Source organism: Sylvia atricapilla, chromosome 6 (assembly GCF_009819655.1).
Source record: "Sylvia atricapilla isolate bSylAtr1 chromosome 6, bSylAtr1.pri, whole genome shotgun sequence".
NCBI lineage: Eukaryota > Metazoa > Chordata > Aves > Passeriformes > Sylviidae > Sylvia > Sylvia atricapilla.
This window is the reverse complement of record NC_089145.1, coordinates 61,394,024-61,411,628: the sequence shown is the minus strand read 5'-3', so window position 1 is coordinate 61,411,628 and position 17,605 is coordinate 61,394,024. Positions and strand designations below refer to the sequence as shown.

Genomic DNA, 17,605 nt, shown 5'->3' with positions numbered 1-17,605 from the left:
AATGGTGCCTTATATATTTCGTGGCAAGGATCTTTTGGATGACACCAATTTATGTTAAAATAGCCATTAGGAAGTCTCCTTAACAAACTGTCAGTAGATGGCACTATTGGCCCTTTTTAGCAAGATAAAATCCCTCATTTCACGGCAATCACATTGCAACTGAAAAACTGCAAAGCTTTTGAACACTTTTTTTTTTACCTGAATGCGACTGCCAACTAAACAGAATCCTATTTTTTAACTATTAATGAATATGGCCATAGTTCATGCCTGCAGTAGGACTTCCATCATCTCCTCTCTTTAAACTGAAAGACAAAACTTGGTGCCACACTGTGGCAGTGTTCCACACTGTAATGTGGCAATGTTCCACCAAGCTTCCCAAAGGGGAGAAGTACAGTAAGAAAATGATTATTGGCTCGAGACAACTGAAGTGTGGCTGGTTAACTTGAACTTGGATGGGTTAGAGTTCACTAAGTCAGTGCCTTGTGAAATCCCTTCTTTTGATTACTTGGTTTAAAACTTGCCCTTATTCTCTAAATGTGGCCAGTAAAAGTTTGTTCTTTAATCTCCTGAGAACTCTGTCACATTTTCCCGTGCACTTGCCTCAGGATATTAAAAAACCCTAAACCCCTTTAAGAAACTTGTCAAGCTAGACTGGGGCTTTACAAGTACACACCACAACATATATGCCCTATAAACTACTGTCCATTTCTGTGGGGAGGTAAAAACCCCAAGCAACTCTAAACAACCACACTGAAAATAATTCAAGTTAAATAAAGTTGACAAAGTATCTTTTGCTCGATTCACAAGTGAAGCCAATAAAGGACTATAATTGAAAAGCCAACCTAAATTTGTTCAATTTAGAGCTGTGACATACTATTTAGGATCAGTTGTTCCATTTCAGGGCTACAATTTCAAAATGTTCATTAAAATTCTACTTTAACTGTTCATTAGCACAGATCATGATGTATCTGATCTAGAATTATACCAGTAACTAGCCACTATAAATAAGAAAACATTGCTGCATGCAATGAGACCAGCTGTCTTTCACATCACAACTTCAATTTCACAGCAAAAATTAATCGTATTTAATTCCAATCAATTATATATTTGCACATCTATTCCTTTCCCTGTTGGGGCCATCACTATATAGCTTATAAAACACTAACAAGCCACAGTGCCATTGACAAATCAGTGACAACAGAGTAACTGAATTCTACAAGAGACAATGTTTCAATCTTTGAAGCACTGACTTATCTAAGGCTGGGTTTCCATGAGTAAAAAAGAGTAGAAGAAACACCACCATAATTTGATTTGACTGTTTCCTGCTATTTAACTCTCGTATCACACCACTCAGTTGCAAGGGTTTCAGTTAGCTCCAGTCCAAAGCTCCTGGAGCCAAAATACAGCCACAGCTTTATGATTTCAGCAAGTCTCATTAATTTAAGCACAACACTGTGGTAACAAAGTTTGGAGTAGAGTGGCTCAGAGTACACAACAGACAACATCTGCCTGGGTCTGCAAAGCACCATAAAAGAATACACACTACATACAAACAAAAAAACCCCACGCCTATAACTGCATATAACTAACTAATTCTATTACTAAAACATTATCAACTATCAAAGCATTTAAAGACACTTAAATAATGTTTTACTTGTCTAAAACAGTATTACACACACTTAGAGATGAACACTAGAAATATCAAACTACTTTCTAACAACTACTGCATTTTATTTAATCTTACACTGATGTTCTGCTTCATAACTTTTTTCTGAGAAATCAAAACAGTTGTCTGAATGAGTTTGCTCCTGACTCCTTCTAATTGGTATTTCACTGCATGAAACTTTTTGATGGCATCAGGGAGTTATGAAAAAAGTTATTAAGAAAAGAAAGAGGGTGGGGGGACCCAGGTGCAACACTGAAATTTGCTGTCAACAATCTTCAGGTCTGAAATTCTCAGATTTATTTGGCTTTGGAGCTTGTGTTTTTTATCAGTTGTGATTCTTCCCTCGGGAACCATGACAAAAAAAACAAGGTCTGTTTTCCTGAACACCAAGTGCAACAAGCAAGAAACCAACATCATTCCTGGATGATTTACTGGCAAGTCAGTACCTGCTTGCTTTCAATTACTCAATCCATCATACTTTCACAGTTAGATCCCCCCAATCTACTGGGCATTTGTAGTTTCCTCGTTGCCTCCCACACATTCACCAGTGAACTCAAGTTTAAATTCCCACTTCCAACAATCTTCCTGAGAATTATGGCTGAAACTTAAGCCAGGAGCTTCCTCTTGAAAACTACTGCAGTGTTGGATTGTACCCATTAGCCACAAGAATTAAGCAAACAGTATGTTCCTGCTGTTACTCTTCCAGTGTACATGTTTACAGCTTTCTTAGCCATCAGATGAATTTTAGAATTTCATGGGCAGACTATAAAGGCAGCTTCATTTCAGGAAAGGAATGTGGCCTCACTGATGCCATTCAGCCTCAAATTGTGCCTCCTGTTATAGCAGGCCTTCACACTCCAGCTGAAATGAAGTGCCTCTGATTTATCTCAGTAAGCAGGCAATTCTCACTGCTTTATGGTGTGCATTTGCAAAAAGTCCCTGTGCAGCACACAGTTCATTACTGCCAAAATAAGCAAACCCCTTTCCTTCAACTTCACAAAATTACCTACATGTAAGACACCTGCATCTGCCATAAGAGCATTTTATTTTTTGAATATGCTCAGTGTTCTTTACACCCCAAGACCCTGCACACCTTTTATGTGCCTTGAACCCAGAGTGACTTGTACATTACCTGTAGGATATGACAATGCAACTTTTAGTCATACACTGGCTGGAAATCTTGAGTTAATTCTCTTTAAAAGGACAGGGCTGAATGAAGTAATAGATCCTTTCTGCCTATTACTTCACCAGAAAATATATGATGTGCTGTTAATTGCTTTCTATATGAATATACACTGTTTCCTGAAGCACCTCTGTACTGGACACTTCACACAGAAGAACAAAACCTTGCCAAAACATTAGGTTTTAATATGAAAACAACTGAAACTTACTTCTGTACTAGTCCCTTACTCAATAAGAGTAATCCATAATGTAAAATATATTTAGACATACTTACAGTTGGACAACTAATTAAAAAATATCCAAGTGAAACCTCTCTACATTTTGCTACAAAATTTTAAGTTTACTCTAGCAGGAAGGCTCCCCCAAAATCAAAACACACAAATAAAGATGACATATTTTGTTGCCTGATGGTCAAGATGTTTCACCAATGGAATCAGCTACTTTTTAGGAGTAAGATAAAATTAAAACTAAGAACTGAGTCCTCTACTGAAAGTATAGGCACTTGACAAGATTATTTCCCAAATGATTTTACAAAATTAACTACCAATTTTGGTTAAATGAAATAACCAGGCAACAAAAGAACATGTAGGTTTGAAGGACATTAGCCTGTACAGACCGAATGGAATTTTAATTTTTTTAAGCAGGAAATAATTACTACAGAAAATGCACTGGGTGAGGCTAAATATGCAAGCATATACCACATGAAAAAAACCTCCTTCAAAATTAAAAAAACAATTTAAAGGGATTTTGCTCCTTCAAAAAATATAGTTTTCATCATGCAACACATACAACGTAGTTGAAAGGGATCAAGAGAAGACTATTTTTCATCCTTTCCATTTTAACACAACTGAAGCACAGATAAAGGTACAGTAATAAGGTACAGACCCTCTGGGAATGTTCATTCTTACTCACTAACTTGAACCCAGATAAGAGAAACTGTCCTGTTTGTCTATTTAAGTATCAAGTCCAAACATTTTGAAAATTATGCAGCTTTTTATTACAGAAGACACCAAAGTTTGTTAGAAAACACAAGGTGAAGATGACCCACCTTAAAGACAGTTTACATAAATTAGTCACAATCATCTAATAAAGACAGTTTTCTTAATGTGAGGGAATTCATCTTAGCCTATATTAAGTTTTTTTAGGTCAGAAAAAACCAAAACAATTTATATACCTACCTTTCTTGTTTTAATGCATATTCTAACATTTTTATTCTTCTCACTAAATCTTTCTTCAAATTTTCTTGGCCCTTTCTTTCCCCTTGTAAAAACGCTATCCGAGCCTGAAAACACACACAAAAAAAGAGCAAAAACATATTTTATTCCCTTCTGAACCCAAAACAAAGCAACGAAGTCTATCATACAAGGAAGAAAAGAAAAAGGAAGAAATAAAAAGAAAAAAAACCTGTTTTGCATTAAATATTTCAGCTAGTCAGTAACAACAGAAGTATTTCTACCCCAGACACTGAGTATTATTTCCTGTTCAAGATGAACTGGTATTAAAGCCTGTAGAGTAACTCTACAAGAAGGCACAAAGAGCAATCACATGAAACATTTTGATATATGCACACACTTTTGTCCTTACAGCACTGTTAGCATAAGTTCTAGTCTACATTTTCTTCCAAACCAAAAGCCGTATTAAATTAGGTACACTGCAATTAGCAATTCAGCTTTTAATGCCACCATAATGAGCAGATTAAGAAATGATTACATAAATACAAATACAGAATTTACAAATCCATTATACAGGAAACAACTGTTTTATGGAGTCCCATTTTACTGCTACTGAAAACAGCTGAATGTTAGAATATCAAGGGACAATTGGGTTTAATGTGCTGCTCTGTATCGAGAAAAATAACGATTTTTTTTTTTTTCCAAAGCATCATTCATACTACCCACCTAATTCAAAAAGAAGCAAGGAAGATTCCTACTTGCCTGCTAACCTAGTAGATGATAATAAATTCAGCAGAACATACAGACTATCTCAACTAGCACAAAAAATTATAGTTGAAAAATAAAGATACAGATAGTTGTGGAGGAAAAAAGTAGTCTCTTCACTACAAAGAGAAAGGACTTGTGTTTTGACTTTTAGAAGCCAAAATCCTAGGGAAGACAAGGGAATTAGCAGATGGGAATACAAAATTTCAACAGTTAATGACATTAGCAGATTGGCCATCATTACAGACACATCATTACGCAAACTCATTTGTCCTCTCTATGACTTTAATGAGTGAACTCACTGAATAACTAATTCAGCACTAGATTCAATATAAAATTTCTGAGGGATTTGGAGTAAGGAAAGTACAGTAGAGCCCACATTTCTCTACTGAGCTCAAGAACACCACCACCATATTTCATTATAATCATATATTTCATTAGAAAAGGGGGCATGGGGGCAGGGAGGAAGGGCTATGATGGGCACCTCATCTATCCTTGAGGATTTTTGTCAAGGGTGTGGCTGCACACTGGCATTACTCAGTGGTTCCAGCCTGAAACCAGGCTGTTAGAGAGCATTCCTGCATGGCTTCTTTCTTGATATCACCGTGTAAGACTTCACACCTCAACCCTGATTTCAGCCACTCTGGCCTTGTGCTGAGCCAAATTAAAATATGTTCCTTGACCTTGCATAAGCTAACTAGTGATGTAGTCAATTAAAATCCTAGTGAGGACAAGGCAGTTATGAGTATTTCATCAATATGGCATGAAAGCACTCAACTCATCACTGTGTCTTGGTGAGAAACAGTAAGGAACCAAAGTGTATGGGAAGAGAGATGGGGTTGGGGAGGAAACAGCACCAACTCAACACCAAAAAAACCCCAAACATACCCAAACAGACTGTACTGATTGTAGACATGTAAAGATAAAAGGCAGAGAACAAGATCCAGAATCAGCAAACCCAACAAACCCAACTCTACTCGACTGCAAGTATGCTAGATTCTAGAAAACACTCCAGAAGTTACTCTAGTCAAACAAAAAAGTTATCAGCCTTCTGCAGAAAATGACAATTAAACGTGATTTCCACTCCTCTAGTAGCTAGTGCAGGAAGTGACCGATTTCAGCAGCCTTACAGACCACCCCCATTATCTCCAGTCAATGCACAGCGGCTCCACATGAACAAGTTACAAATGTGGGGGTTTACAAACTGTTACCCACATGTAAAACAACAGCATACCGCAGACATTTGGAAGTCACTGACTCCAAGTGAAAAGAACCTCACAACTATTCTGGCAGTTATCTGATAAGGATGATGAAAGCTCCTACGTCCTCTGACTTGAATACAGTTCTCAGCTCTTCCCAAAATTAAGGTCTTCTCGCCTTCACTTCCCTTCCATTGGGCAGCAGCCATCTGTAACTGTCTCACAAATGTTAGCTGGAAGTGTCCAGCCTTATTTCAGCCTCAGGGAGGAAAACAGTGTGATTGTAACCTACACAAAGAGAGGCTTCCTAAACGCTCATAGTCAAACTTTTTCCTTATAGAAATGCTTCTGGAGTACTTGGCCACGCAGAATTAAACCTTCTCACTTAAAAGGTATTGCCTAGACCTCATACTTTTCAACCAGACAGTTTGATGAACTGTGATCGTGAAAATTAATATACTACAGAATAATGGTATAAAATTAAAAAAATATATAATAAAACTTCAAAACGTTGCTTTACAGAAGAGCCTAAAAACCTCTTTTATATAGAACAGTATTTATGCTTCTGGAGTACTTGGCCACACAGAATTAAACCTTCTCACTCAGAAGGTATTGCCTAGATCTCATACTTTTCAACCAGACAGTTTCATGAACTACATGATCTTGAGAATTAATGTACTACAGAATAATGGTATAAAATTAAAAAAATATATAATAAAACTTCAAAACGTTGCTTTAAAAAAGAGCCTAAAAACCTCTTCTATATAGAACAGTATTTATGCTTCTGGAGTACTTGGCCACACAGAATTAAACCTTCTCACTTAAAAAGTATTGCCCAGATCTCATACTTTTCAACCAGTTTGATGAACTATGTGATCTCGAGAACTAATATACTAGAGAATAATGGTATAAAATTAAAAAAATATATAATAAAACTTCAAAACGTTGCTTTACAAAAGATCCTAAAAACCTTTTATATAGAACAGTATTTATAACAATCTTTACAGGGTTCTGTAGGCTGAACAGAAAAGTCACCACACACTTAGCAGTTGAGGCCCTGACATTTCTGTCAATATTATCAGACTTCTCTTAGAATTGCTCTCTGTAATGTTTGTATACATGTCTGACTGATTTTGGGATTAATTATTTTTCTCACTGTAACCACCTCATGGTTAAACCACAACACAAGTTAGCTATGCAGAAGTTAAAACTCAATCTTTAGAAACACAGAAAATTTAGACTTGAGGAATACCTAGACATCAAGACCTTCAATACAAAACCAAGAACCAGATGACCAAAAATCTGCTCTATAAATGAATCAGCTTGCTTCCTTCAGTCTTGGACTGAGACAGACAAGTGTCAAAACCATCCCCTGATCCACTGCATGACCATGAGCCCTATGAATCAACACACCTCCTTTTTTGACGGCAGTAAATCTCAGGGTTGATAAAAACAAATTGTTGCCCTCAGGGGCGCTGAACTTAGGTTCTATACACAAAGAAAAATGCTCAAAAAAAATTATCTCTACGTAATACAACTTTCACAATCCTTATAAACTCATCTCCTCTGAAACAGTTCTCAGGATAGATTTGACACAATTTATAAATATACTGATGACTTAAGACTGTGTAACACAAAAACTGGGAAACAAAATGACACACAACAGTTTTGTATCACCTTTCCACCCCACACTCCACCCTCCTCAGTTACAACACAACTCCTCCCACTGTCTTAAACGAATTTATAAGTCCCCAGGGCTGATACCAAGAGGAGCAATCCTCCTCCTCCTATTTCTCTTCCTTCTACTGTGCTGACTTAGCTACTTGTGTTGCCATCAAGCCTATAGAGAAAATCATTCTGTTTTTGACTTGGTTCTGAAGTACATGGGTTTCCTGATCCTGTTCTGTAACTCAGGCTGGCACAAGGGATGCAAACAGGATACTGAAGTCACAATCTCTTTCAGCAACAACATTGTCTTAGATCAGCCTGATCATTACACCATAACCTGCATGTTTAGGGCTCAAGGGTTTAAAAAACACGAGTAGAGAGAGTAAGAAAGTCAAATACAATACAAGTTTTAATTCTTCTGAATTCAATCAAAATGCATTTTTAAAAACACATTAGCAAGAACATTTCTTAAGGCAGAGAAAAACACATTCTTTTATAAAGCATGTAATAGTTCTGTAAGTAAAAATATGCCCACTCATGGCTTAAAAAAAAATCCAGCTGGATTTAGTTGTGCACAGCTTCTGCTAGAACAGTTTTCAACATGGGCTAGAACTTCTGACTCATCAAAGCCTGACCAAGGCATTCATTTTTAGGGCAGATCCCTTCTCTTCTACCAGCCTGCTCCAGATCCACTATGTTTCTATAAAATTGCATTTAAATAACTCTGGGCTCTCTCTACACCTTGGCCCTGAGCTGCAGTAAAAGTACCACCAAACCAACTTGCTCAGCTTTGTTATGAAAGTGAATTCAGGGAGCTTTGAGAAGTGGTTAGAGCGACACACACTTTGTATTTGTGCAAGGATGCATTAAATAATGCCTGAAACTAGGCAAGATAGAATTCAAGGCTAAAAAAGATTTCCTGAATAGCTACTTGAACAGTATGGATGCCAGGACAAAGAATTGTCTGGGGTTTAAAAACTACAGAATGGACAGAAGGAAAGGGACAAATAAAAATTCTAACATGTAATATTCTACACTTTGTAAACTCAGTATTGTTTTAACAGCGTGTTGTATTTCAGACATTCATGCATTTTGTAGTTGAAAGGTGTTTTATCTTTTAAAGAGGAAGTCTGACCATGTTCAAAGCGAAAGTCTCTCACCAAAACTAAGATCTCAAACAAGACACTTTCCCTTATAGAAATAATTAAAATCACTTATTTCACTGATACTCAACATCCCTAGTATGCAATTATCCTGTTTGATTGACGTGTAAAAGACTTAATGAAGTTTACCAAATTACTTACACATAACTTTAAATTATTAAAAATACTGTACATAATTTGGAAACTCATATATCAAAATTTTTTAAAAAAGTTTCCTGGGAAGAAAATGAGGATTCCCCCTCCCTTATTTTGAAAGAAACTCTTAAAACTTCAGAATTATTCCCCTTCCTTCATACAGCACCAACCATGATAACATCCACATTAAAATTGTACTTTATCACTTTAACTGCCCAGAAAAGCCTGACAAACTTCTCATTGATCAAATACATTTCCCTTAGCCATGGAGGAAAAAAGAGAGAAGTTATTACAGCAATTTGGGAAGGTGAAATTTCACATGTAACCTCGAGATTATATAATAGTTAGGATATCCATATAGGATTTGATAGCCTTATTTTATTAATGGATTCTGACATGCAGTAGTCAAAATACTTGTTCAGCATCTCAAACCTAGTGAAACATATTAAAAAGGAAAAAGAGGAAGAAAGAAACCTGGATGGTGAAGCATGGAAGACTGTTTAAATCCTTCTCTTCCACTGTCAATACAGTAACACTTTCCCCTACAATTCAAACAATCAAATTCTGATGAGTTCACCAATACAGGACCACGCTCAGAAAATACTTCTATTTCAGTCCTACACATTGTTAAGCCTTTGTCTCAATAAATCTACTTGGAAAAAGCTCAGCTGTAAGCCAAGCAATGCCAGCTGTGCACTGCTGGTGTTTTGTTTTTCCCGAGTCCGTGCAGACTCCTGGAAGGAGGGCAGGAAAGGCCCGCAGTGTTTTTGAAGGAAGTGCAATCCACTGGAACTGCTCTGTGCACACATCAGGTGTGTGCTTATCCTCCCAGGGCATGTCCCAAACCTCCAAACAACAGGAACATTTTATCACACTATAATACCAACCTAACCTTTATTTTCAGATCTTTAGTATGCGGAAGGTGAAGGAGAACAGTTTTGGAAAACTAAAAAATACTGGGGAGGTGGGAGATTTGACCCCAAACAGTCATTTCAGAGTGAGCACACCAGTGCAGCTATCAATGTTCAGTTCCATCCACAAAAGGGAAACTGAACCTAAGAGAAGCCTTCACCTTCAGTTTCAACACAGTTTGAAACTTCAACTCCTTCAGAACAACTGAAAGTGTGAGATTTAGTGCATTCTTACAGATCTGATTATTTATATTTATACATTTATGGTGAATGAGATTAATTTTTAAACTATCAACTGAGAACTAAAAGAAGAGACTTGGGCTACTATAAATAAACATATCTATAAAAACAAATCTTTATTTTGTAAATTAAATGCTCAAAATTCTCTCTCTAGTAAGTTGCACAGGATGATAGATGTCACTAGTAACATCAGGATCTTACATGTTTCAAAGACATATTACTTTTAAAGACCCTGTAGAATAAAACATAATTGGGAGACAAAAAAAGTAAAAGCAACATCTCATATATTAACAGAAGATCTTCACTTCATAAAATAAGCTCAGGTTAAAGATGTGGGGAGAAAAAAAAAGATTTTAACAACTAGCAGTTGTTAAATACCAGTGTACATTTGAACATTTGCAAATAAAGAAAGTCATTTCCTGCACAGTCTTATGAACAATCAGTCAAATACAAGGTAGTTAACTATTACACTTAGAGCAGCAGAGCTGTTTCCTGAAGGTTACATTTTTCCAGATCTTTTCCATTTGTGCTGCTGATCATCTCTCACTCCCCAGTTTATACTTTTTTCAGACTCAAGTGATCCTTTCTAATAGCTTGTTAAAAGCAAATCCTAACCACCAGGAAAGTGCCGTCCTGGAGTGACTTTTGGACAAGAGCAGAAGAAACAAGAGACCCAGGTAGCTGTAAGGAGGTTAATGACACAGTTAATGACATCTAAGAGGATTTACTCTTCCCTAAGTCCCCATCAGTGCTTACGGGAAAGAGCAGCCTTGCAAAACTTTCTCCTTTCCTTAACCTGTCCTTCCTCTTTCCAACTCTCACCAAAGGATGGCCTCTTGTCTACAGAGCCAAGCACTGTCAGGTTTCATCAGCTTCTCTGAGAAACTCCAAGAAAATCCAGCTGTCAATTCCATCCTCTGCTGCATGAGAGTCAAACTGCAAAGGTACAACTTACAGTCACCATATGACTGCCTTCATTCTGTCACTCTTCCTTGGAGGTTTTTCACTGAAACATTTTTTTCCTAGGATTTTTACAGCCACTCTCTTAACCAAATTTAGAGCAGCACAGCAACAGAACTCATACAATTCATAATTGTGTTTTTATAGTCTGACAACCCTCTAAACATCACGGTTTGTAAATGAAGTAAATCAACTCTCTGCCCATAAATCTGTATCTAGTACAGAGAGGCCAGTGGATGTGAGGGGGGAAAAAGAGAAACTACAAGTCCAGAAGAAGCTGAAGGCACTAAAAACAATGGATTCACACTCCAGCAGCATTCTTCTCAAGGACTAAAATGTACAAGTCTAAAAACTGGAAACTATAAAACCTTTTTTTTTAATAACAAATCCAAGTGCCTTGGGAGTTTCTGATTCATTGAGCACCGTTGTACTAGTGTTCTTCATACAAGAACAGGCTTCTAAAATTTTGTTTCAGTTAAAACTTTACCAAACAATGAGCACAGTTTCATTTATAAATTTATGATTTGTAATTTACACATAAGTCTTCCTTTTCAATTTCACTCCTAGAGACACTCCTCAGAAAATTAACCTCCTGCCTAGGAATATGTAAAAGAACTTTCATCTTCCTGAAAGCACATTCTACTCTGTAACACTATATTATAACATTAACTCCAGGAAAAGTGAAAATAATCTGGTCATTATGATCAACAGTCTGTAAAAGAACTACCAAAATGTTCCAAAAGAAGTACCAAAACTTCTTCCAAAAGAAGTACCAAAAACTACTCCATGCCACCAAGTCAGAATATCAGTCACTGTCCCTATATACAGCTCTCCTCCTCCCCACAATCACACATCAGACCCAAGATCCAGCAAATTTTATTAACTATTTCTTTAATTAATCAACCCATTTTAAATACTCTGAAGGCCATTAAGCAGGCATTATTTCTTTACTCAGCTGACAGTTAACAGGGATGCTTGGAGCCACCAAGCAGACACAAATGCTCATTTTGACTACAAAAAATGGTTACACATCTCTATCACCAAGTTCTCTTCACCAGTATCCATAGAATTCTACTGAGGAATTGCAATCATTCCATTCAAATATCAAATGCCATCACACAAGATAATCAAACAACCAAGTAAAACATAAGCAGCAAAAGTAATTCTTACTAGTTATAAACACTACTCTATGAAGTGTCTGAACACCATATTTCAGTTGCATTTCTTAAGCAGGTTGAGTAACCCATGAAAAACGTTTTAAAGCAAGCTCCAAGGACTCCAAAGTAATCATGTTCCTAATAATAATTTAAGAAAGATCTGCAAACAAACACAAACTAATTCTCTTTACAATTCACACTGATAATAGAAGTATCCTTCCTCAAAGAACTTCCTGAAATTTGAGTCACAAAGTAAAAAAATTAATACTCCTAAATCTATTTTCTTCACAGACTTTCTATGGAATTTTAATTTGTTTCAAATCAGTTTTTCCAATAAATAAAATAACAATGTAAGTGTTCATATGCCTTTTACAGAAAAAAAGTCTACACAAGATGTTAGGTGATCAGCCATCCCATGATGTGTTTATCCAGCTGTGTGCTGGACACTTTGTCCAAAAAGATCCTGTGAGAGACAGCATCAAAAGCTTCACTGAAATCCAAAAGGATTACATCAGTTGGCTGCCCTTGATCACCAAGGTGGGTTAGGCAGTCACAGGAGGAAATCAGGTTTGATAAGCAGGACTTTCCTCTCCTGAAGCCGTGCTGCCTGTGACCAGTGACTGGGTTCTCTTTCAGGTATTTTTCAACAGCGCCCAGAATAATCTCCACGATTTTAGCAGTCACTGAAGAGAGTCTGACAGGTCTATTGTGACCAGGGTCATTCCTGAAAACTGGGCTGTTAAAGTCAGCTTCCAGTCAATTGGCACGTCTCCAGATGTCAGCCAAAAATTAGTGGTTTTTTCACAGATGAAAAGAAATTCTTACTGGACTGTCATTTGGTGAGAAATTATTGCAGGTTTGCACTTTTAAAATCCATTAAGTCATGGTATTTTCCAAATGTTCTGTGCTGGAAAAAACCCACAACACAGCTTCAACATCAATGACAAAAGCTGATTCTTGCCAAGAATATCAGCCCTCAAATCTAAGCATTCCCTCTGTCAATTAACAAGTCTGTATACAGCATTTCCTCTGTACATTTTCTATTTTTAAACATTTTGTACATTATTCCAGTATCAATTGCTTAAGAGATGGGAAGCTTGTGAGCAGTACCTTCTCTGCAGAAAAACTAATGAAAACAGACACAGACAAGTTTGTGGACAAGCATGAGTCAAGTCACCAGTTTCAACCACCAGTGGCAAAATACCCTGTAACCACAGATTACACAGTGTTTCAAACACTTGAGAAATCCTCCTGGCCATCACACCACAGCGCAGCAGCAGGTATTCTGAAAACACTTAGCATCATCACTGATGCAGTTTATTAATGATGTGTTTGCATAAAGTAATGCTAAAATAATGCCTAAAGAAATTTTGCTCAACTTTGAAGTCTCTGAAGTAGTTGCCTGTCCAGATCCAAACTCTCATATTTAACCATGCAGTAATAATAATAATCAGAAATTCAAAAGAAACTTGAATATGCTTTTATCTTCTCTCTGTATTACTGAAATACAGATAATAAGGGTGCTCAAGATAGGTCTGCAATTTTCACATAATGCTATGGAGTGGTCCCAACTTACAGCACAAACAAAAAACAGATTGAAGTGCAATGGAACCAGAACAACTGTAAGGAAAATTCTTCAACAGAGGTCAGGATTACTTTGTAATTGTTGAGTCTTAGAATTTATACTGCAAAGGTCCTTGTGCATTTTCTTCTACCTTTAATTTCTCAAGAACAGCTTCCAGCCACGGACAGGTATATTCAACAATCCAGCAACAAACTATCCAACTACCTGTACTTTGATACTTGCTACCCATAACCTGTTGAGGTCTCTGCTTTAGATATTAAACAAAAAGGTCATTGCCTGTCTCAGTAGACACTATCTATGTGTCTGTTCTCTACATTCCACCCATTACAGCAGAGACAGCACGGGCTTCCTTCTCATTTAACACAGCCATTCTTGAGAACCCCCTACTGAGAACCAAGAAATCCCTTAGTTCTCTCAATTCCAAGGGTCTAGTTCTTCATTCAAATCTGATACTTTAAGAAAAAGCATGGGAAGACCATACAAACTGAATACCAGTACATTAGAGTACAGAGTAACATGCAGCTAATTGTGAATCCATTTCCTCTGTGTGTCCATGCAGAAAGGATTCACAAAATTTTGATGTATAAAAGTTATTTCACTATGTTTTACACTTGGTGCCTGATTATTTCTGACTGTTGTATCAAAAAAACAAAAAACCCCAAAAACTCAAAAAACCCAAAAGATCAAAACAAAAACACCCCAAAAATAGCTACAAATGAAAACAAGAAACAACAATAAAAAGCAGTTACCCAGCTTCACATATATATCTATCACACTATTTACATGCTCTCACTGGGATTTATTTTTTTAAGGTGATGTTCCAGTCTCTGTGTCATACCCCTTACATGAAATAATTTCTAATGTAAATTAAAAAACCTCTAAATAAGTCTAAATCCCACTGAGGCACCTAACAAGGCTACCTCTCAGACTGCTTTTTGATTTAGCAAGAAGACTGAATTCTAAATGGATCAGTCTTCAAGACATTATTTCCAGACCTCAAACTGGTGTTATGTCAAATTTTCAGCATTCTTTTCAAAACTGTTATTAAACAATGGAACATTATACTGCAATGTTGATTCTGCCAGGTCTGCCCAGATCACAAGAGAGAAATCACTTCCCAATTTCTGTATTTATAACTCCCTTATAGCACTAATAAAGCCCAGGATCATTCAGGGCTTTTATTAATTTCTTTTGGCAGGAAATTCACAGAAGTTGCGGAAGACAACAACTCAGCACGACTATTTCAGCCTAAGTTCATCCTCAGCTGCAGTTGCTCATTCTGTCATTATCATCTCTATTTTCTGCATTCCTCCTAAATGCATGAATCTTGCAAATAACATCTTTGAAACAAAACCAAAAGTAGTTACACACCTTGGACCATTGCTATCTAAAAGGATTCACACAGTCTTTCAAACCACTTGGCATTTTTGGGAGTACATTTTGCTCTTAAAAGAAATTTCCTTCCAATAAAGTTGCAACTACAACCAATAATACTAATTATATATACACTAAAAGGCAGTATTTGAATTGAGTAAAATTTAAAGTATCTTTACTATCAGCACCATTACATTGGCACATTATTGCATTAACTTAAAGTTACTTTTGACAAAGTGCCACATTTGGAGCTTCGTTACATATTTAATACTAAACAGAAATTAGAACATGAAGCTCATCCTCTTTACTATTATTAGTATTTATTTGTAGTACAAGAGCACATAAATAAGAGTAAAGTACAACTTTGCCATGTGGCAGGTTCTTATGATCACTACAAAGTTCCAAAGGGAAGAGGGGAATTGCAGTGTGGCAAAACATCCTCACGAATGTTACCCTCCTCTCCAAAATCGGGCACACCTATTTGTTATTTAGGAATAAAGACAAAAAGCATAATCCACAGCAGACTGTGACTACAGTGACCCAAACTGACCTAGGCTGTTCGAGTGATGAACATTCATGTCAGTGCTCATCAGCAGCAGCAAACACTCCTAAAGGACCATAGAAAGCAAGAACTAATGAAGTGCTGGAATGTAAGAAGCCATACATATAAAATCTATATACATATAAAATATATATATACATCTATATATATATAAAAGAACAATCTCACAGAGCTTTGCATTAAGGCAATGGCAACACTGACAATAATAAAATCGAATACAATCAAGTAAATGGAATTAAAGTAATGGAAAAGTAAGAGTTAAAATAAAAGTGTGTAATTCAGGGAGGCATGACAGAAAGTTGACAAGGAGCAGGTATTTTGCACCTCCTAAATGCTAATCTGGTTTCCTGGCACAGAATATCACCAGCACTGTCCAATTTACACCACTTCAGCAGGGAGTTAACAGAGACTGTAGTGCTGCCTTCCACCAAAGCTATTTTACAAACCTTGCTGAAGATATGGCACAGGATAGGTGCTATAAAATTGTAAAATTGTAAACCTGTTTAAATGCTCTGCTTAAACTGTCTTTGGAGACTTCTGTTTGCCAAAGCAGGATCCTTTCTTTTCCCAGGGTCTCAAGGTGGATTGCAGCATTCTGTTCCAGCACCTTAGGGTCTCATCCTCAAAGAATGCAAACCATCACAGTTTCAAGTTAAATACTGGAGTCAAGCATTCTCCAGCTCCTTGTAGTGGTCACTGGCATAAAGTCAAAGGACTTCCCTAAAGTTTTTTTCTTCTAGGAGGGGTACTACAGGATCATCAACCTCAAATTTGGTAGCAGTTAAGGATTGACCCTATTTTGGGTGAAAAGGTGAATCATTGAAGAAATTTTAGAGCAATCAACCAATAATATATATATATATAAATATAAATATATATATATATATAAAATCAGAGAGACTTTGAGGCATCTGGACTTACTGAAGTTTAGTCTCTATTTCAGTATCATTTCAATCAGCATTCAGAGAAGAACACTCTTTTCAGAATGTTACAGCCAACACATGTAGGATTTCTGTATGCTCAATAACTTCAAATAAACCTAGGAATGCACTTCATCTCCCATTAAGTGGAATTTGTTCTGGAATCATAAAAACGTATTTTTACCTTTAATTGCCAACAGCAGACTACCTCTAATCAGACACTTTTATAAAGATACTATAGTGGAGACTGTAGAAGATACTGTAAAAATCCTCCAGACTATTTAAATTTATGCTGTACCTTCAGAACTGCTCCTGAAGAACAGCTGACTTCATCACTGGCTCTTAATATTTGTTGGAGTTGCACTGATGAAGGCAGAAGGTCTCATTAAACTAAGCATCCTGCTGCACACGGCTTAGGATAATTTAAGAACAGCCTGAGTGACAAAAAGTAACCATCAGATAAGCAAACAAAGCTCTTGCAAGTCAGACATTTGTCCTGAAGATACATCAAACCACTGGAGGATCCAACTTCCCTAGCCACACTCTTCATCACTTAGGAAAAATAAATCCATTTTATCACCTTCTTCTAGTTTCTTAAATGACAATGATCAAGAACACCCACCACTACCTCAAAACCTACTTTCAGCATGAAATAAATAATTATACCCACAGATACTTCAACCCTCACAAAAAAATTCCACGAAATGAGATTTCTCAAAGAGATATTAAATATGCAGAGGTACAATTACAGTGAAACTAAGAAGTAAAATGCAAGCCCAGTGTTTAAAAAAAGAAGTCATTCTTCCCCAGGAAGTGTTATATAACTCATCTGCCACACACTTCTACACTGTGGCTAAAAGAAAACCTCACCAGAGTAACTGTTATAAAAAGCCTGTTCTGTGCACTGGTTCCAAGTAAGAGTACTATTATTGCAAATAATCATTTA

At 36.7% G+C, this 17,605-nt stretch overlaps 1 protein-coding gene across 5 annotated transcripts in view; it reads right to left on the bottom strand.

The window, feature by feature from the left end:
* STRN3 (striatin 3) overlaps positions 1-17,605 on the bottom strand; it is a 62,511-nt gene that overhangs the window by 37,551 nt on the left and 7,355 nt on the right. For all 5 annotated transcript variants that reach the window (XM_066322151.1, XM_066322152.1, XM_066322154.1 and 2 more), the window contains exon 2: positions 4,027-4,130. In XM_066322151.1, coding sequence (XP_066178248.1) covers positions 4,027-4,130 — 104 coding nt within the window. The remainder of the gene's footprint in view (positions 1-4,026; positions 4,131-17,605) is intronic.